Raw genomic sequence first — 22,164 nt, 5'->3', positions numbered from 1 at the left:
AGGAGCCGGCCTTGCCCAGACGCCTCGCAGCCTCGTCTTTCCCGGCTCGCCCGCTCTGGCTCCACAGTGACGTTCAACCGCCGTCCGGCCCCGCCCCATAGGACGCCCCGCCCCGCAGACCATCCGACCCCGCCCCGCAGGCGCTCAGGCCACGCCCATCGGGCGTCCCGCCCCGCAGACCCTCCTGTCACGTCCCATTGGACGCCCCGCCCCATAGGACGCCCCGCCCCGCAGGCCCTCTGGCCACGCCCCTCGGCCACGCCTTGTTCCTCCCCCCCGGCCCCGCCTTCCTGTTCTCGCCGCCAAGCCGCTCCGGTAGCGCCGCTCCCCTCCTCCGCCCAGCGTCCTGACTCTCTTCCCTCCTTTCCTTCAGAGGATGTCCGCCTTCCAGATCAACCTCAACCCGCTCAAGGAGCCGCTCGGCTTCATCAAGATCCTGGAGTGGGTGAGTGCAGCCGGCGACGCGGACCCCGGCCGGCCCGGCACGGGGGTCGCCCTGCGGGGAGGCGGGGATCGCGCTCCCAGGCCGCGGGGCGGAGATGGCGGCCGGTGGCGTCGAGGCGCGGGTGCGCGTGGCTCGTCCCGGCCGCCCTTAGGCGCGGAGGCATGGGAGCGGCTCGCTTTCCTCTCAAGCTTCACAGCCAGCCGCAAAGGAAGACCGGACTTCCTGCTGCGGTCCAACCGAAACCGAGCGCCCGGAGGCCGGCGCCCTCCGCGGCCGTGCCGACCTGCGCTGCGCTGCCTCTTCGCTGGCCTGGTTAAAAATAGTGTGTGGGTCAGGGACGCGGAGCGAGGCCCTTGCCGCTCACGCATCCTGCTGCTCGGCCCATTTAATACCTTGCCTGCCGAGGACATCAAGATGGTTTTCTCTTACTTGTAGCAACATCCTGCTTGGAAAGTCAGCTCTCAGCCTTTTCCCTAGCAAACAATCATTAACATCAAAGGAGACTTGCTAGTTCGACCTTGGCTCTCGAAGTTAGTTTACCAAGCAATGCTATCTTCCTCACACACTTCGCGGCCCACTATACAGTTCGGTGCCGGTTTTAAAAATTGTTAACTTACGCGGTTGGCATTTGTTTGCCCAGTGTGCCTTCAGGTTGTGTTTTTATAGCCAGTAACGTTAAACTCCTTCACAATTCATTCCAGTTCCCTACATGTGTTTTAACATAGAACTTCAAGTTTTCCGATGATGCTCTGATTTTTCTATTTACACTATTTGCCACCAGTTTTATGAAAACTGGAAGGGGTGCCGGTTTCTTGCAACTGGCAAAAGACACGTGACTTTTTGTACAAACCTAAGTTTAGAAGAAAGTTAATCCCCAAAGTATAGGCGAGAAATCAAAGAAATGTAAAGAAAAAAAATCAGAGAAAATCCCTTACGTTTAGTCTCTTTGAAGGTTGCAATTCAGTTTAATGATTTAGGTTTTCACTTAAATGTAAGAGGCAGTTTACAAGTTTTTCTTGAATATTTTGAAGTAGGGGTGATTTTTTTGTCGTTGTTGTTGTAGTATTTTGAAATTATCCTTAAATGTAAGGAAATGCTACCTTCAGTTTGAAGACTTTACCACGCAGGCAGTAATTTTGTAATAAGACTGTATTGTGTTAATGGCGTGCTGAATATTTACCCAACAAATATTTGAGGCGGTCTATTAGAGCGCCGTGCTGATGATCGTTCCGGATGGCGTGGAGTATATAAAGACACCATATGGTAAGTTCTGTACCTAAGCTCCTTGTGAAGTGTAGAGGAAGCAGGAAGGGATCGGCGGCGAGGCCTCTACAGATGGAAGGAAGGATGCACTCATTTGGGTGGGGACACCGGGTGACTTTCTAGGCAGAAGGATCTTACGTTCAGTGGGAGGCAGCATAGTGTTGTGTCAAGAAGTACCCAGTTGGAACATGGACATACCAGGCAAAAGTATGGTTCTAGATGATTATAACAGGTAGGTTTTGAAGCCCTTGATGGTCCTGAGGTTTCAGGCTTAAAAACTGGCCCTTTGTGTACAAGATATCAAGTGTTAGGCTGTTTATTGGGTAGTGTCCAGTTACGCTTAGGGGATTCATTGCGTTGTTAACAGTGTAAAAATGGCCCCCCATGGAGAGAGAGCTGTTGCTTTAGAGATTACCTGTGAGGATGGGAGGTCTAGAAGTTAAAATATAGAGAGAGAAGTAGCATGCTTGTGATGACTAGCGTATTTCTGGCTTGGGTTGATAATGGCCTTATTGTCCAAGTCATTAAAAGGAAGAGAAAAATATTTGGATGGTTAACCAGGATATATTGTTGGTAATCCCTTCACATAATGTAAGTTGCAGTGTCCTGAAGGCAGTGGCATATATGAGCTTAACTGTTAAGAATACAGGTCAGCAAAGAAAAAAGAATTAGGGTGGGTGTTGAGAAACATCTTGACATCACTGCTAGAATTTCAAGTAAAGAATGCTCAGGAATGTCAGGCGCTATGGAGCACGTGGGTAAAATCAGAGCCAAAGCGTCTGTCTTCTTTTTGTAGTCAGGAGGCTTGATGACATTATCAAAAGTAGTCTCAGTAAAATCAGAAACCACCTTGGTGTAAGCTAAGGGGTGGGTGTCTGGGAAGGTGATGAACTCAGTGAAGGTTGACAGTATTTGGGGGCACAGGAGAATTGGTGGTGTTAGAAAGAAAAATGAAATACTAATTTCAGTCACAACTCATTTGTTTAAATACTTTCTCTAGAACCGGCCATTATCATTAGATATGCAACAAAAATCTTTGTGTTTTCCGCCTCTCTTAAACTAGTAAGATTTAGGACTCAGGGTTTAATCATTTTTATTGCTTCATCCAACATTTTTTTTTCTTTTGGCTTTTTGAGGCAGGGTTTGGCTGAAGGAGCTGAAGGAGCTCCCACAGCAGGGTTTCTCTGTGTAGCCCTGGCTGTCTTGGAACTTACTCTGTAGATCAGGCTGACCTCAAACTCTAAGATTCGCCTATCTCTGCCTCTTGAGGGCTGGAATTAAAGGCATGCACCACCACTGCCTGGCCATCAAACATTCTTAAGTGAACTTTTTTTCCCCCAAGCTGCTAATACTGCTGATTATTTAAAGCCCAACCGTTTACCCATCAGTCCATTTGCTTAATCAGTGCAGGTGTCAACATATTAGAATAAATAATATCTTGGTGTTATTACAAAAGTAATTTTGACCTTTGTAAGTTAAGAGTCTTGAGAACTCTCAGGGGTCTGCAGGCTGAGATGAATGTTTTACTGTACAAAAAACATTGTTGGGGACCAGAAACAGTGTAGAGTAAACGCCTCTGGGGGTATGATGTAGATATGAGTACTTCAGAAGATAGGCAGAGAGACTGGGGAATTGACTCATTGGGCAAAGTGCTTGCTGCAGAAACCCAGGACCTGAGTTTAGATGCCCAGCAGGTAGACATCTGTAATCTCAGTGCTGTGGAATGTCACTGGCCAGCCAGTGTAGCAGAAATAAGACGTTCCTGGTTCAGTGAGAACCCTGCCTCAAACAGTGCGACTTGAGAACAACAGAAGGTGATCACAGCATGGGCACGCACAGGATAGTGCACAGCCTAGCAACTGAGACTGGGCCAGTCTCCCTGCTGGGAAGAAAAACATTCTGAGCCTGCATCAAATACCCTGAAACATAGGAAGAAAACCAATTTTTACTTAACTCAAATTTTATCAAGTGTTAACAAATCCTACTAGTTCTCCATAATAAAACATACTCCTGTCAACCCAGCCAGCCATATCAACAGTGAAGATGCTGATTTACTCCAGAGGTCATGAAAATAATTGAAAAGTCTGAAAATTATTATTTATCACATGTGGTCAGAGGATAACATCCTGGAGTTGGTTTTCCTTCTACCATGTGAGACCTGGTGATTGGATTCAGATCACGAGGTTCAGTGGCCAGCGTCTTACAGCAGCCGAAGCACTGGCTTTCAAAATGATTTTAAAGTAAATATGTTTATATATGTATATGTAATATACATATTATAGATACACAAATATGGGGATTTACAGCTCTGTACTCAACCAAACATGTGTAATGGTAAAGATGGCACAAATGCCAGCATAGTGATTGAGAGTCAGAAAAGAACAGTCAGTTAGCTGGACCTCAGGGATCTAATCCTGCAGGGCTGTGGAGGTGCGTGTGGTTGTCCTGCAGAAGTGGACAGGGGGAGTAAGCACTGGTGCTGGTTTCTTTGCTCGTTCTGTGAGAGTAAGCTGAGGTGTCAGTGCTCTCAGTGTTGGACTTAGTAAGAACAACTAAGGTGTTTGGCTTTATATAGGAACACACATGCAGTAGATTCCAGGTGTGTTTCTAAATATTTCAGTTGGTTCCTTTCAGAACAAAATATTAACCATGAAGAAATTTAAGCAGATAACTTTGGTTTAGTGATGACACTGAGCAGCAGTGGAGGTCTGGAAGTGCTTTGTTCCCGCTCTCTCACTTAGAGGAGCTCAGTATCTCCAGTAGAATTCTGAGAATAAGCAAAGTATATGACTAGGAGATAGTATTGTGCCTGTCGATAGGATAGGTAGTTCACTGAAAATATCGGGTGTCCCCAGGTTTTTCCTACATGAAAACATTTTATCAGTGCAAACATTTTTGCACAAAGCCCTCTATGCATCTGTAGTTTGGGTATACATTTTAATGATAGTACTTTAAGGCATAATGTATATTTAGGACAAATTTACATTCATATATTTTGTTTCCTTTTGTACATCTTTGAGATAGGGTCTCAGGTAGCCCAGGCTGGCCTCACACTTGATTTGTAGCTGGGGCTGCATTCCTTGAAATCCTGATCTTTCTGCTCCCAACACCTGAATGCTAGAATTATAAATATGTACCACCCCAGCTAGCTTATATTTTTAAATCCTCATTTTTTAAAAATCCTCGTATTGCAATCATTTTTTTATTCTAGTTTGATAAAATAGACTCTGTTTTTATCTCACAGTGTGACTTCCGTTCTTTTGTGTGTGAATGTATTATCAGTCTACACACCCTAGCACATAGTTCCATTTTGTAAAGGTTCATTTGGTTACAGCTACTTTATTCCATAAACCTGTGTAGACAGGATACTCACGTTGGAATATATGAAGACTAAAAACAAGAAAATAAGTGAGGTTATTGCTCTGTTCTTCCAGGTGTAGGATCCAGAACATAGCTAGTCCACTGCATCCACATACGACCTTCTTAACATGCAGGCCCAGCAATAAAGTTCTAATTCTCTCTAGAACTATGTGAACAGAAGTTTAAATGTAGCTGGGCAGTGGTGGTGCACACCTTTAATCTCAGCACTCAGGAGGCAGAGGCAGGGGGATCTCTGTGAGTCTGAAGCCAGCCTGGCCTACAAAGCGATTTCCAGGAAAGGCTCCAAACTCTGTCTTGAAAAACTAATAATAATAAATTTTTAAAAAGTTAAAATGTTTAAAAAGATGTTCAGCTGAAGAGAGAATCCCATGTCTGTGCTTTCATTCCTCTTGGTTAGCGGAGGAAAGTGAATTTCACAGGGGACCAGGAATTAGTGTCGTTTATTATTGGCTGGTTCAGATCATCGTGTTCATAGCACCCAGGAGAAGTGAGCGGCTGAAAAGACTATAGTTTTCTTACCACGTGCTTCCTGCAGGTTGTCAGACACTAGAGAGCGAGCCGGTCTGGAAAGTGCCTGCCCTGTCTTTGATGTCACTCCTGTTCTGTATGACTGCTTCTCTGTGAGAGTGATTCTGATGTTGCGTTATCTCCAGCTTTCCCATGTGTGCTCAGGAAAAGCAGGAAGCCCAGGTTTATGTGCAGCATCCCAAGTTTAATGATAAATTTACACTTTAAAAATAAATACTGAAAGAATTATGCAAGTTTAGCATAGTCAGGTTTTACTGGTGGGCAGCCAGTATATAACTTACTGTTTTGGTGGGGTTTTGTTTATTTGGGTTTTTGTTATTTGAAACAGGGTCTTATACAGCCCAAGCTGGCCTGGAACTTGCTATGTAGCTCAGACTGGCCTCAAACTCAGAAATCTACTTGCTTGTGCATCCCAAGTGCTAGAATTAAAGGTATGTACTTCCACTCTCAGCTAGTATATAACTTCTAATCTTGGTCAGACATTCTGTACAATAAAAATAGAGTGTTGGTTGTATGGTTACTCAAATAATTACCTTGGGTATTTCAGTTATTATAAATGTGCGCCTTGTTCCTTTTTCTGGGTAAAAAGAATACAAGAATTACTAGCATGAAAGCAACACTTGATAGGATAGTACAGTGCTCTCTAATTTCTGTATTAAAAAACCAAAGTCTTTGTTACATAACAAAATGCACAAGGAAAATTCTAGTGGTAGAGTTAGTACTGGATAGACTAGTGTCTGTAGCGGTCCAAGTCAGTGCCGCGGTAAATTAGGTAGAAATTTATGCATACAACTTAGCATAGATCCTGGCATGTTCCAGAAGCAGTAACAGTTCAGAGTGTCAGTCATAACAGTACCTGACAGAGAACATGGTTCCACTAAATCTGGAGAAAAGGTTGTGACTGCAGTAGCTGTGCCATTCACGACATGGTGATAGGTGTTTAATTTGTTTCTTAAATACGGACCCGAAAAGCATTGGAGGACTGACTCCCTTTAAACCAGGCTACGTGATCAGATTGCTATTTCAGATTAGTGTGACAGCTTTTCTAAAGTAACTTTGTCCAAAAAGTAAAACACAGCAAACAAACATACGTTACAGAGTAATTTAATGTTGTTTTAGCCATAAAGGTGAAGTTAATAAGTTATTGATGGTGGGCGGTGCCACCCCTGTGCTGGTGGTCCTGAGTTCTGTGAGAAGCCATGAGAAGCAAACCAGTAAGCAGTGCTCCTCCATGGATCAGCTCCTGCCGCCAGGATCCTACCCTGTTTGAGCTCATGTCTTGATTCCTTTGGTGATGAAAAGCACTGTGGAAGTGTAAGCTGAATAAACCCTTTCCTCTCCAACTTGCTTTTTGGTCATGGTGTTTTGTAGCAAGAGAAACTCGAGCTATGACAACAACTGACTACATTCCCAGCCCCAGTTTATGTAGTTTACACGTACAGCATGTTATAGTTTAGAGGGCAGCATTCACAGTTCAGCAGCCATTGTGTCTGGTGGTTGTTTTCATTGGGTGCTGTAGCTTTAGAGCCCACACAATGGAAGATGTGTGCTGATTGGAATAAAATTAGAAACAGCAAAAGTTTGTTGAGTGAGTCCAGTGAAAACCAGTAAGGGCCTAAGCAAAGCATTGCAGATGTGATACAAAAAATGTGTCTTTTAAGTGGTTCTAGACTAGATCTGCTGGTGTAAGCCAGAGCATAGAAGTGGAGACAGTAAGACACAGTTCTGTGAGCTGAAGGCCACCCTCATTTGGAAAGTGATCTTTATCTTTAACAAACTTTTTTGAAAGTTCATATTCTGTATAATCTTAGACAACCTGATTTTTTTTTAAATTCAGCATTAGATTTCTGCAACTCCTTTATATTGATGTGGTAAGCTGTAGCTCTTGTAACTTTTTTCTTTATGGTGTTTTGTTTTGTTTTAATTTTTAAGAATGAAGGGCTAGAGAGATGGCTTGACTTTTAAAAGCATGTGTTTTTGAAAAGGACCCAGATTTGATTCCTAGCACCTGTGTGGCGGCTCACCCCGATCCATGGTTCCAGTTCATGGGGATCCATCACCCTGTTCTGACCTCTGAGTCACCAGCACTCTTGTGGTACACAGACACATATAAGCAAAACTCTTGACTCATGCACATAAATCTTTTAAAAAATGGTTTGCGGACAGTGCAAGAGGACAGGGAACAGGATGGTAGCTAGGGTATCTCATTTGGTTATACCTTTGCACTGTAAGAGTGTGCTTCTATGGTCAGTTTTCCTGCTGCTTTCTCCTCCCCTGGATATAAACAGTATTGCTGTGCGCATTCATAGAGAAGGCTCAGTACGAGAAAGGGTCTCCTTAGATCTTCAGGCACCTTTTTGTTAGAGATTTATTTATCTATTTATTTATTCTGTATATATGAGTGCTCTATCTGCATGTACAGCCTTATGCCAGAGAGGGCATCAGGTCCCACTATTGATAGCTGTGAACCACCATGTGGTTGCTGGGAATTGAACTCAGGACCTCTGGAAGAGCAGCACTTAACCACTGAGCCCTCTCTCTAGTTCTGTGACTTTTTATTACAAGCATTTCATCTACTTTTTAGCTTGCTCTATATTCAAAAATTGACTTTTGATTTTAAACTTTCTACTGTAGTTGAAATTAACTGTTTTATGGTTAGTGCCTTAAATTATTCTGCATGGTTGCAGGTTTTCCTTTTTAAAGGCTTTTTCATTTAGATTGTGGCTCCTTTAAGCCATGTATTGATTAGCCCTTTACTTGGTTATCTGTCACCGGATAGAAAAATGCCCCAGCACAGCAACTTAAACCACAGATATTTATTACCTCATGGTTTCTATGTGGAAGGAATCAGAGGCCTTGGGTTCAGGGCTTCTGAGGTTCTTGTCAGCTACTGGCCAGAGCTGTATTAATCTTACAGCCTCTGGCTCTCATGACTGCTGGCCTTCACAGTTCCACTTCCAAGCTCAGTCATGTGGTTGTATTGGTCCCATGCCCTTGTAGTCTCCAGAATGGGGGGGTGTTGAGGGTATAGTGGAAGAGCACGTGCCAAAGCTTGCTCAAGGTCTTGGATTCAGACCCTAGCACGTGGCATGGGAGACACACGTGCTGGGTATAGTGGCTCCTGCCTGTGCTTCCAGCACTCAGGGGGTTAGTGTTAGAGGTGGGCATGAAGGAGAACAGCTCTGCTGAGATTACATGCAGGAGTGGATGTGTTTCAGGCAGAAGGAACAGCGAAGGAAGGCCCTGAAGGAGGTGTTTAGTGACCAGCCCCCAGATAGGAAGTGTGTAGAAAGTTAAGGGAAAGGGAAAATAGCAATCAGTGTAACAGAGTTAAAGACATGAGGGAAGTAAAGGGTGTTCGAGGGCTCAGCCCATGGAAGGTAGTCTGCTCACACATGTGTGCATACTGCAGGGCTCTGAAGTGTGGCAAAGAAGGAATCAAAATCGAGGCTGTTAGTGCAGACTCCAGCCGAGAGGCGACTGGATAGTCATCTAGATTAGGAGGTGATGGGTAGGCTCCACATGTATTTTGAAAATAAGAAATATTGACATTTACTGAATTACTGAATTTTTAGTTATGATAGCACCCAAAGCAAAGTATTTTTGTTGTGGAAAAAATTTAGAAGACAAAAAGAAATTAAATCTTGTATCTTGTGTTGTACTAAAAGATGATCACTATTAAAATTTTTCATGTAAATTTTAGTAAAAATTTAATAAAAATTTCTATGTTGTACCCTCTTTGTGTGTGTAGATGCGGATACATATATAATGTATGAACATTCTGTATGTTATGAGCATGTTGCTGTGTTATTAAATAATCTCTAATATTTTAGTAATTAAAAGTTTATCCTATTGTATAAATGAATTCTTGTTTATATGACTCTCTAGTGATACGTAACATGCTTCTTGGTTTCCTCTGTTATAAATAGAATTAAGGAAGCATTATTATATTTTTAAGCATATGTATCGAAACCCAAAAATACTTGAAAGTGATATTTCACACATTCATGAGTTAGAAAAGAGTGTTGTCCTATACAACTTCTTGATTCCAACAGTATACCAGTTACTTGAGCCCCAAACAAAAACACCTTCCTTTTACCCCTGTTTAAAATTTTGATAGAGAAAAATGAGTCTTATTTGAATTTCTTTGCTTTGTGTTTTTGTTTTTTTGAGAAAGGGTCTCTATTATCTGTCTGTCCTGGAATTCTCTGCATCTGTGTAGACCAGGCTGGCCTTGAACTCACAGCAGTCCTGCCTCTGCCACAATGCTCCAGAAGTCTTCTCTGCATTTCCTACTGTATGGGCTAGTGTATTTTATATACTCAGGAAAATACTCACGTTTTGTAATGTTGTTAGCATGTGGCTAGTAATTTCTAGAATACTTAGTGATCAGTGTACTATGTTTTAATGACTTTTGTTTGGTATAGTAATGCTTCTCTTTTTTCTGTGTTTTGGTCTCGTTTTATGTAGTTTGCTTCCATCTTTGCTTTTGCCACCTGTGGCGGGTTTAAGGGCAAAACCGAGATTCTAGTGAGTTGTCCTTCTAAGGGTGTTGTGAACAAGACGGCTACAGCGGCGTTTGGATACCCGTTCAGGTGAGCTGTCTTTACTTGTTTATCACTGTTTTAACTCCATATGCAGTGACTAGGGTTTCCAACAACTGCTCTGGACTCTGCAGTCACGGCCCTTGGGAAGTCAAGGCAAGACGACTCCAAGGGGGTCTGGGGAGCAGACCCTGCCTGCCTCAGCTCTCACTGCATGAACTGGGACATATTCTCCAGCATTTGCTCATGGAAGGTGGTAGAATAGTTTGGATTTGGATCTTCACTTGTGAGTTTTTACTTAGACTATGGTGCAGACCGGTGCCTGTCTGTAGATGGAGACTGTTTGTTCCCAGACACCCAAATCCAAAATAATCACATAGAAACTTTATTATTTGCAATACTGTTTGGCCAATAGCTTAAGCATATTTGTGACTTGCTCTTTCATCTTAAATTAACCCATTTCTATTATTTTATATTTTATCACGAGGCTCGTGGTTCACCAGCAAGGTTCCTGCGCAGCCACACGGCATCTCTCTTGACTCCACCTACTCTCTTTCTCTACATCTGTTTGGATTTCCCACCTAGCTTTACTCTGTTAAGCCATTGGCTGAAAGCAGCTTCTTTATTAACCAATGGCAGTAAAACATATTCACAGGTGGATGGGAATCCCACATCACCTATCTGCAAACTTTTTCTGGTGTCTGATGAAGAAAATATACAAAGGGGAAGTTTATTCATTACTGCTTTGGCCCACGGTTTCAAGAGGCTGTACCATGGTAGTAAGTCAGCCTCGTGACCTTGGGCGGAATCACTACAGAGTTTGTGGCAAAGGCGGCTCTTCATCTCATGCTGAAACAAGATGTCCCAAACGCCGTTTCCTCCAGCACCTGCCATGACAGTGTCACCAGGGAGCCAAGCGTTCAGTGAGCTTACATAAGACTTATCATACTAAAGTCACAGCAGCGAGGCAGGTGTGGTGGCACGTGCCTTTAATGTCAGCACTCAGGAGGACTGCCCCAGTCTACATTACAAGTTCGAGGCAGCATAGGAAAACCCTGTCTCAAAAGAGAGAAAAAGGTAGAAAGGGATGGGGTGGATAGATCAAATGATAGCAGAAAGCGGACGTTAGAAACGTTTAGTACTGTGACATTGTCTTGACATTCTGTCACATGACAGTAGATCAGAAATGGAGGAAAATGGAGACTGTTCTGTTAGTGAGCAAACTCGGTTTATCAACACATATTCCGCATGCCTCTGCAGTTCCTGAACTAATAGTGTTCTGTGTCATTTTAAGACATACACAAAGCATACTGTTTCTCAAGTATAAAATCATATGTATTTTACGTTTAGAGGACTTTGAGAGGTGCATAGCAGCAGCAGGTCTCTTTTGTGTTACTTCCATTTCCACTGGAAGGTCTGTGGGGGACATCTGTGTCTGAGTCTTCTCTGCTTGGCTTTACTTGATATCTCACAAAGACTCGATTTTCTGTCCAATAAATTGGAAGTGTAATCTTTTAAGGATATTTTGATAAATAAAAAAAATTGAGGCAAGATTTCACTATATAGCCCTTGTTGGTCAGAAACTTGCTGTGTAGACTAGGCTGGCCCAAGAACTCGTAGAGATCTGCCTCTCTCTGTTCCCCTGTGTGCTAAGAACAAAGGCCTACACTGCTATGCTCTGCGAATAAAATATTACATTAAAGGTCTGTATATCCTGAGAGCTCACTAATCATCTAACCTTTTCTACCACTTAACTTGTTTGGTTACAGTAACCGTCATCCTTAATGACAGTTGGGTTTATAACTTACAAATGGGTAAATGTAAGGCAGTGTGAATTTTCCTTTAGCAACTAATTAATCAAGGGTTAAATATGACTTGTGGGGCTGGAGAGATGGCCCAGCAGTTAAGAGCCCTGGCTGCTCTTTCCAAGGACCTAGGTTCAATTCCCAGCACCCATATATGGCTCACAGTTGTCTGAAATCTACTTCCAGAGGATCTGATGCCTTCCTCTGGCTTCTGCAGGCATGGGCACACAGGTGGTACACAGACATTGATGCAGGCAAAACATCCACACATAAAATAAAAATTAAAACTGGGCCTCCAGGTTGGTTGACAGTATCTTTTTTTAAAAAAGGAAGAAGAAGATCGTATTGATTGGTTCTCCTAGAACTAGTGGCCCAGACCTCTGCCTCCTAGAATATAAATAATGTTAAAACTGTTGGACTCCATTTGTAGTGACTCTGTCATAAACCTATTACTGAATAAATTTATGGGACTGTGTAGTATGAAATTTTTGTTTTAGTTAAGTATTTGAATATTTTTTAAAAAGAGAATGTTTTTAGTATATTTGGGAATTTATTTTGAAATGTCAGTATTTCTCTGCTGGAGTCCAGCAGTTTGTGTATTTATTTTTTATAGGTTGAACCGGGCGTCCTTCCACTTAGACTCCAGTGGCACCGTGTGTAATGTGACGTGGGAAAACAACGTCCTCATCGGTGACTACTCCTCCTCTGCGCAGTTCTACGTCACCTTTGCCGTCTTCGTGTTCCTCTACTGCATGGCTGCCCTAGTGCTCTACGTGGGCTACACCAGCCTCTACCGGGAGAGCCGCAAGCTGCCCATGATTGTAAGTGATCTTGGGTGCGCTGTGGGAGCAAAGGAGAGCTCGCTCCAGTCATCAGGCTTAGTCCAATGTCATAGCCTGACCTGGAAAACTCTTGAATATTTGATAAATCCATAAGTTTTAAGTAGCTAAAAGTTAAGAAATTGATGTCTTTAATTTGAAGAGTTGCAGGTCTCATTTCTGCTTCACATCTTTGTTCTCTTTCCTCAAAACCCCTTTTATGCACTACCATTTTAAGTGAGCTCTGTTTTCTTTATCAGCAAAGTGTGGCCCAAAGATCAGATCTGACTTTTTTAAATAGGACGTTGTCTAGCAATACTCGACCCCTTATACATGCATTGCATATGGCTGCTTTTATGCTAAATTCTGACCAGATAATTCTTATATTCATTATCCTGATATCAGCGAGTTACAGCGGATCCTATGAGATACCAACAAAGGATTTGGACTTGAGATCTTCATCCCTTTCTTAGAGCTTCAGATTCTGCTGATCTAGAACTAAGATAATCTTCAAGAATAAGGGTTATCAGGGGCAAGTCCAGAGATAAGCCATGGTTTGTGTTAGACCTCCACTATAAAGGAATAACTTTAAAGTCAGTGCGGAGGGTCTTATGATTATGCTAGTCATTTGTATCTGTGAAAAAAAAGCACTGAAGTCTTCAAAGAAGTCGTGAATTTACCTTAAAAAGAAGGCTGCTTTAATATGAAGGAATTTTTGAGATACGATATATTTACCAATTTATTTTTAACTTTTGCTGCTTGGATTATAGAATATAAATGGTAAGTAAAGAACAAAATCATTTTTTACACATGTATGTTTTCTATTTCTTGTCTGGAAAAGCAGAAGAAAGCTGGTTGTTTCCATAAATATTTTTGGCTATTAATTACATTTTGAAGTGTTTATTCATTACAGATTAGGAATCTATAACTTTGGACAGTTCGGGCTTTGCCTTAAAAAGTGACTAGATTGATCATACTGATAATATTTTTAATTTTTTGCTTGTTTGTTTTGTTTTTCAAGACAGTGTTTCTCTGTGTAGTCCTGACTGTCCTAGAACTTGCTCTCGAGACTAAACCAGGCTCGAACTCAAAGAGAGCCACTTGGCTCTGCTTACTGAGTCCTGGGGAAAATTCTTCATTTGTAAAGTGTATTTTGTTTAGTTTTATTTTGCATTTTGTTATACCAAAAAAATTCCTTTTTACTAAATAAAGCAACCCTTTCTTGTATTTTATCCAGTAATTTAAAAATTATTGCACTTTAGTCAGTATTAAGATCTAGTTTGTAGAGTGCTTTCTTTCTTTCTTTTCTTTTTTTTTTTTTATTGAGCTCTACATTTTTCTCTGCTCCCCTCCCTGCCTCTTCCCTCTCCCCTTCAGCCTTCCCCCAAGGTCCTCATGCTCCCAGTTTACTCAGGAGATCTTGTCTTTTCTACTTCCCATGTAGATTAGATCTATGTAAGTCTCTCTTAGTGTCCTCATTGTTGTCTAAGTTCTCTGGGATTGTGGTTTGTAGGCTGGCTTTCTTTGCTTTATGTTTAAAAAACACCTATGAGTGAATACATGTGATAATTGTCTTTCTGTGTCTGGATTACCTCACTCAAAATAATGTTTTCTAGCTCTATCCATTTTCTTGCAGAATTCAAGATGTCATTTTTTTTCTGCTGTGTAGTACTCCATCGTGTAAATGTACTCGATTTTAGAGTGCTTTCTTTATGATAAAAGTAAAACAATCTATCTAGCTGGGTTTTTTTCTGTATTTTTTTTCAGAAGTATTTTTCTGTATTAGAGTGATGTTATTGGTCATGTAGATATTTCACAGTTGGTTTCATTGATGGTTTTTGCTAGTATAACATAGGATGAGTTCTTATTTTTTGTTGTTGTTTTGCTGTTTTTGAGACAGGCTGGCCTGCTAGTTAGCCATAGATAACGTTAAACCTTCTGGTCTTCTGTCTCTGCTCTTAAGTGTTGGGAATACAGGTCTGTACTACCATGCCAAGAAAAATGGGTGCTTCTTGTTTATAAAAGTAAAATTCTGGAGCTGTAGAGATGGCTCAGCAGATCAGAGCACATACTGTTCTACTCGAAGGCCTGAGTTTATTTCCCAGCCCCCATATCTGGCTCCAGAGGGATGCAGTACCCTTTAATGATGCTCCCTACCCTCCCTAGAAACACACACACACACACACACACAATTTAAAATAATAAAAGTAAATTTTTATATACCCAAATTTTAAATATAACAAGGATAAGTTACAAGTTTGTTGTTAATTAACATTCTCAATTCTGTACTAAAGTATTTTAAGTATTTCGGGTTCAGATTTTTGAGTCTAGGTTTTCTTTTTTAATATAGTACTTTTTTTTATAAAGTAGCAGATGATTTAATGGTGCAACAAGTCAGGAATATCAAAATTTAAACACAGAAAAAAAGGATTTCCAAATTCTAAAATCTTTGATGAATCATATTAACTTACCGGTTGGAGTCCAGAAGCTGCAGGTCACTCACTGCATTGCAGACCGCTATGTGCAAACCGTGGTCTGCCGTGTGACAGGGTCTAGGAGCAGGGACCAAAGTAGTCGCTCAGTTTTCTTCCACAGAGTTTATTTTATGCTCCATGTTTAGAAAAGTTACTATTTTTTTGAGATAGGTGGATGTGGTGCCTTAATCTAAATGTCAGCGAATCAGATTTCAAGAGCATAGCCTGTGGGCTGGGAAAATGGCTGTGCTCGTTGGTAAAGTGTTTGCTATCTGAGCCTGAGGGCCTGAGCTCACCTCACTACAGGTGTGCAGCCCAGCACACGGCGGAGTTCTCTGAGCCGGCCATCTGCCTACACAAACACACACACACACATACACACAGACAAGCACTTATATTCACACACACAGAAAATAAGCATAAGCAGGAGAAAAGCAGATGTTTTAGCCAAGAATTCAAAAGGATGAAAATTAAGGCATTTGACATATTTTTTGTCAAAGTTATAACTTTATCGTCAAGGGAATGTTTTTAGTGTGACATTTTTATCAAGTTTCCAGAAGACAAGAAGTTCTTAGGAAATGTCTGTGTGCAGCAGAAACAGAGCAGAGGATAGGGGTGCAGGGGAGAGGGTTGGCTGCAGAGGATAGGCGTGCAGGGGAGAGGGTCGGCTGCAGAGGCTCAAGTACTGCAAACAGCCATGCTTGTATAGTTAGCCCTTAGTTTGTCCTCTGAGCACAAATACTGTTCGTCATATGGTTAAAAGGAGGCTGGTGGGATAAGTAAGGTCTTTAAAAAAGTTTGCATTCATTTCCATTTGTGTACACATGTGGAGTCAGGACAGCTTGCATGATCTGTTCTCTCCTTCCATGAATCTAACTCAGGTTGTCAGCTTTGGTGACAAGCACCTTTATCTGTTGTACTATCTCCCTGGTCCAAGATAATTAAATTTTAATTTTATTATTATTTTTTAAAGAATTCTTCAGTGATAAGCCTTAGAACTCATTTCTTGGCCTCTGCTGCTAACATACCTGAGCAGATGCCTTGATATCCTATATGTGTAGAGGAGCATCAAAGCTATTATTTATAACTAAATTCATACTTAGTTCATTAGTTCACAGGACAACCACATAAGGTGAGACTTGAGAGGACGTCACAGTGCACAGTTCACACTCTGAGTGTTTAGGTTTTGAAACCAGTCCAGTGGGCAGTATTTTATTTCCCTGGCAGAAAAGATTGGGTAAGGAGATTTTTCTTTCTTTCTTTGTCTTGTTATTACTGTTAAAAAAAAAAAAGCTAAAGTACTAAAACCTTCATGTTTATTTTTGAGAATGTAATAATTAACAGGATTCAGTAGAAAACTTCTGAACTTCTAAAGGTACTGTTTCATCTTTTTGTTAATAAAATGAACATTGTCTTTTAAATTTTTGTAGTAGTATTTTATTTTTGAAATTATAATTGCATCATTTCCCCTCTTCCCTTTGCTACTTCCAACCCCTCCTCTGTATCCCCCTTACTCTCTCTGAAATTCATGGCCTCTTTGATTGTTATTACTTTTTTTCCTAAATATGTGACTAGAACTTGCTCGGCTCATGTAATGCTGCTTGTGTGTGGGTGACTTCAGGACTGACCACTTCTACTCTGAGAGTTCCCTGTCTCCGCTGAGCCCTGAGCCTCCCTCCTTCCTTACAAGCTTGTCTCCTGGGGTCATCCTTGTTCAGATCTCTGACGTTCTTGGAGGCATGATCTCACAGCCGCCTCCTGTTCCTCTGACTCTTACAGTCTTCTTGTCTCCTCTTCTCAGAATCCCTGAACCTTGGATGCCAGAGCTGTGGTTTTCTGTGATGTCTGTGGGTATAGAGGTAGATACTTAGAATGTAGTTAGGAATTAGAGTGGTTTATTTAGTCAGGTGACAGTTGTAGGTTACCGTCAAGATCCATGATTTCTCTGGCTCTGGGTAGTCGGCTAGGCTTTTCCAGTACCAGGCACGATTTCCCTCTGGTCATTGTGGTTCATAGCAGAGCTGACTAGGACTGTTGGCTGCCTCCTTCCCTTGTAAGTGTGCATGGTGCCTACTGGACCATGAGAGCTCCCCTAGTGCAGGTCCTCTGGGTTCTGTGTCAGAAATGCAGTGTTGTCAGCAATGGGAACTTACCTTGCATCTCCAGGGGGCAACCAAGGGCAACAGCAATAGCCTGTAATGTTTGGGAGTCTCTTGGACAACGCTGACCAACTCTTGGTGTTAGAGTTTCTGTTAGCAAGTCTATGGTTCTTGTCTCTTGAGGGAACATTGTTGACCTAAATAGGAAACTTCATTTATATTCTCTCTCTCTCTCTCTCTCTCTCTCTCTCTCTCTCTCTCTCTCTCTCTCTCATTTTATGTGGTTAGATAATAATATGGTTCCTGATAACTTCAGACATCCTATTATTTTACCCTCCTTCCGTATTCCCCTTTCTTCTCCTCCCTAATTAAAGCCCCTATAATTTTTTAAAATGTTCTATATATAGGTATTTTGCCTGCATGTGTAGGGTTCACAGAGACCAGAAGAGGGTGTCAGATCCCCAGAATCTGGAATTAGAGGAAGTGAGGCACCACCCTATGGGTGCTGAAAATTAAACTTGGGTCCTCTGGAATAACAGCCTATGCTCTTAACCACTGAGCCATTTTTCTAACCCCTAATGAACGTTCTTAAACTTAAAAGATTGGTTTGTGTTCTTTTATTTTTTTAAACCACTTCAGTAATCCGTCCCTTGGAGAATTATTTTTGACAAGATTGAGAATTTTAACTGCACATGGGAAGGGGTTTATATTGTATATGCAAGGAATTATATCTTACAATCTAAGTAATTCAAGTAATGATGGGAGTGAAGTGGGTAACTGAAAAAGAAGAAATGGTAGGGTTGTTTTTAGGTCTAAGCTGGGCCAAAGACTTGTGCAGTTAGGATGTTGATAAAAGGTGATGGATGGAAAACACCTGGTCTAGGGTGCATGCCCTCAGTCCCCAGGAAGCAGAGGCAGTTGGATCTCTCTTAGTTCCAGGCCAGCCAATGCTACATTGCAAGACTGTCTCAAGAAACAGAACAAAACAAAAAGATGATGGAAAGTGTTCTTATCGTTTCAGCAGGGGAAAGGAGGACTCAGTGTATTCCTGAGATTGTGGTGACAGTTTAGAAAACTCGACCTTTTTGCATAAGAAGTGGACTTCGGGGATAGAGAGGTGGCTCAGCGGATGAAAGCACTTGTGAGAGCTGGGTCTGAGCTCAGACCTCCAGCACGCGCGTGATGTGTGGGCGAGGGCAGGTGTGCCTCTAGCTTCAGTGTTACGTGCAGAGAAGATAGGTGGTCCTGGGGCCTTCTCGCTAGACAGCCTGTCTGAAGTGTTGTCCACGTGTGCCTGTGGGCGTGCACGCGTGCCAAAATTATATCTGGACGATGACTCTGAGGTCAAGACTAGCAAAACACTGCCTCAAAAATAAAATTTTAAGTTGTAGACTTCTCTTTTTTTCAAGACAAGGTTTCTCTCTGTAGCTTTGGAGCCTGTCCTGGCACTTGCTCTGTAGACCAGGCTGGCCTTAGCTCACAAAGATCTACTGCCTCTGCCTCCCGAGTGTTGGGATTAAAGGCGTGCACCACCACGCTTATCTAAATTGTAGACTTCTAAGGAGATGATTAAGTCTTACTGTGTCTCTGGCATGGTGCTCTAGAAATAGTAAACACCAATAATGATTAGACTGAATGCAACCTTTTAAATAAAGTCTGTCATGAGGACCATCGATACTATGGGATTAAACATAATCCTGATTTCTTTATTGCTTGTAGGAATTGTGTTGCTTTTAAATTGATTGCTCACTTACTGGAGCTTATTTTTGCTCTAGGACTTTATTGTTACTCTTGTTGCCACGTTTCTGTGGCTGGTGAGTTCCTCGGCCTGGGCTAAAGCTCTTACAGATATTAAGATAGCTACCGGACAGAATATTATTAAGGAGCTTGCTCCCTGTCAGCAGCCACAAGAACCCTTGTGTTACTTTGACTCTGTGACGAGTATGGGATCCCTGAATGTGTCTGTGGTGAGTATCTGTTGCTTGCACAGTGCGCTTCATTTAATAGAACAGCATTTAAGAAAGTAACTTGTAATAATCTCTGTGAGTAAATTGGTTCTTACTGAGACATGTGGGTCCTAGGGATGGAGATATATAGATAGATAGATAGATAGATAGATAGATAGATAGATAGATAGATAGATAGATAGATATGAGACATGTGGGTTCTAGGGATATATATATGAGACATGTGGGTTCTAGGGATATATATATATATGAGACACATGGGTTCTAGGTGTGTGTGTATATATATATATATATATATATATATATACTTGTGAAAAGTGTGACCTGTAACCAAGATTTAGAGACTAAAAGACACTAGCAATGGTAACTTTTATTGAAATTTTGTGCTAGCCATTGTGCTATAGTATCTGAAGTTACTCAGCCACTCTGAGAGGAATATGAAAAGCAGTTGTTAGCTTCGTTGTACAGCTGAGAAATGTGTTATGTTCCTCTGAGGAGACACAGCTTTTGAACCAAATCTGACTTTGCACTGTTCTCTTAAGTCTGGTTTACTAAGAGAACATAGAACTGACATTTTTAAAGTTTCTCAAATCTGTAAAATTTAATATGTCTGATTCATTAAATATTTTTCTACTGTTCATCAAACTGAACTTGCCAATAACGTTGAATATTATCTGTTTTGGAAGACTTGCCAGAAAATACTTTCCCATAAGATGAAGTCGGTATTACTTTATAAAGCTGTTTACCCATGTTCTTGATAATAACTCTGTGATGTCAAAGCCAATATTTGTAGTTTGTGTTGACAGGCAGTGCTATGAGTGTACTTACACAGAAAAAGTAAAGTTTTCTAGTTCCTCAGCTTCTCACCCCACTCGTACTTGTAAGTCACCGTCACTGGTGCTGAAGGACCCCGTAGGTTCAGTGAGTCCTGCGTGCGTGTTGGTCAGTGCAGGGTGTGGAGAGTACACTTCTGGCTGCCGCTGTTGGAGTAGCAGAGGGCAGTCAGAAGAGGGAGGGAAATGAGGTTCTAACCATTCGGAATGCAAGAAAAGTGAGAACCGTGCAGGTGCAGACTCGGCTTCCTGTTGCCCCTCTTCACCCTGGGTACCAGAGTCTAAAGTCATTTTTCTCAAATGGGAACCTATGTGCAGAAAGAAAAGGTTGCCATTTCTTGTTGTTTTATGTTACAGATTTAGAGGTTAGTTGGGTATAATAAATTATTATGCATCCAAAATTTGTACGATGGGCTGTATGTATAGACTTTGTCTTTTATTCTAATTTGTATGTAGTTTAAAGCAAACATTAGATTTTTATATTTGTTTCCCTCTTTCATAGATCTTTGGCTTTCTGAATATGATACTTTGGGGAGGAAATGCTTGGTTTGTGTACAAGGAGACCAGCTTACATAGTCCATCAAATACGTCAGCTTCCCACAGCCAAGGAGGCGTCCCACCCCCTTCTGGAATATAACTAAATACTGTATGAAATGTGTGCTATCCTATGCTTTATTGCCAACATCTTGAGAAGCATTATTGTTTCTAATAAAAAGTAATGGTTTTTTCAGTAAATTGGTGGGTTTAAGATTTTGCTGCTTTTCTATATAAAATGTGCCTTTTCTAGAAATGTAAGATGTAAATGTATTTGTACATGTAAGTTTGAACATTCAGGAACCTGTTATGAGATGATACTTATTTTTAAGTGAACAGTAATTTCACTAAGTTACCTTCTAAAGTGTTTACATCTTAAGCCTTAATATAAACCTTCATTCAGAAAAGTTATGTCATGTCATAATATAGGAAGAATGGGTTTGGAATATACACTACTGTTAGTTTGTACACATCGTATCTCTAAGGCATGGCCTGTTTAAGAAAACCTTGATTGCATAATTTGTATTTAGAAAAAAAATTAGTACAATTTTATATCTGAATATTGTTCATGTTAAAAAATTTGAATTGCAAAGACTGAGTATATATTTTAAATGTTTTTTCTAAATGACCTGCTATACTTATTAGGTGTACTAAGATTGTCTTAGGAGCAAGGACTTGGAAATTCTAACAAACGTGTAGTGTTAACTTGGCGCTTCTGTCACAGTTATTTCTGGTGGTTTCTTAGGCTTGCTATGTTAGAGCATCATTCCCAACGATGGCTTTATATATGTAGGCATTCTCAGTGACCCTTGTTTGATGTCTTTGTTCATGCCAAGGGATAAAAATCAACCTTTTTCTTCAAGACCCTGGTTATAGGGTCACTAAAAATTAAGGTTGCCTTTTACTTTTGAAACAGTCAACATTTAGTCAATGAAGTTGCTTCTCCTGAGTTTAACATTGATATGGTGAAAATAAATGCTGTTCGGATTTCATACTTCTTAATATTCATTCTTATTCCACAAAGAGATGATTAAGGAATTATGCTCATAAAGGAACCTAAGTAAGCTGGATGTGTGTGTGTGTGTGTGCTGTCTTTACACACACGTTGGGGTATGTTCAGAATACAGTGCTTTTGTTCCTCAGCTTTTTGTTGTACAGGGATCCAGACTTCTGTTTTACAGGGAGGTATGCGTGTAAAGTACATCATGAGATAGTACCTTATTCTGTTGCTTTATTCATGGCAAAGCGGCTCTGTAAGAATTTGTGTTTAATACTGCAAACAATAAAGAAGTTAAAGTAAAGAGTGCCCAGTTGTTATGTCGCAGCGAGCCCTCAGCCTCAGGGTGAGCACTGCAGAACCACACTGGTTTCCTAAGCAGGACGTAGACTTGTAGCGGTAGTAAGAGCTTGTCCGGGAGCAGAACAGACTGTGGTGCTTTGGGCTTCATTCTCATTTGAAGACATAGCTCTTCG

General features: G+C 41.3%; 1 protein-coding gene across 1 annotated transcript; it reads left to right on the top strand.

Annotated features, from left to right (window-relative positions):
- The first annotated feature begins 294 nt into the window (after window positions 1-294).
- Sypl1 (synaptophysin like 1) lies at window positions 295-21,992 on the top strand. The gene is made up of 5 exons (XM_038336331.1): window positions 295-445; window positions 10,088-10,212; window positions 12,580-12,787; window positions 19,133-19,324; window positions 20,660-21,992. The coding sequence occupies exons 1-5, from the start codon at window positions 377-379 to the stop codon at window positions 20,792-20,794; spliced, it is 729 nt and encodes a 242-aa protein (XP_038192259.1). The 5' UTR covers window positions 295-376; the 3' UTR covers window positions 20,795-21,992.
- The last annotated feature ends 172 nt before the right edge of the window (window positions 21,993-22,164 follow it).

The sequence above is a fragment of the Arvicola amphibius genome, chromosome 7 (genome assembly GCF_903992535.2).
Source record: "Arvicola amphibius chromosome 7, mArvAmp1.2, whole genome shotgun sequence".
NCBI classification, from domain to species: Eukaryota; Metazoa; Chordata; class Mammalia; order Rodentia; family Cricetidae; genus Arvicola; species Arvicola amphibius.
The sequence above is the reverse complement of the archived record's forward strand: the minus strand, read 5'-3'. Positions and strand labels throughout refer to the sequence as shown.

Coding starts and splice junctions, on each gene's coding strand:
- Sypl1 (XM_038336331.1), top strand. CDS start 377: ATGTCCGCCTTCCAGATCAACCTCAACCCGCTCAAGGAGCCGCTCGGC. Junction 12,788..19,132: donor GCCGCAAGCTGCCCATGATT/GTAAGTGATCTT, acceptor TTTTTGCTCTAG/GACTTTATTGTTACTCTTGT. Junction 19,325..20,659: donor GATCCCTGAATGTGTCTGTG/GTGAGTATCTGT, acceptor CCTCTTTCATAG/ATCTTTGGCTTTCTGAATAT.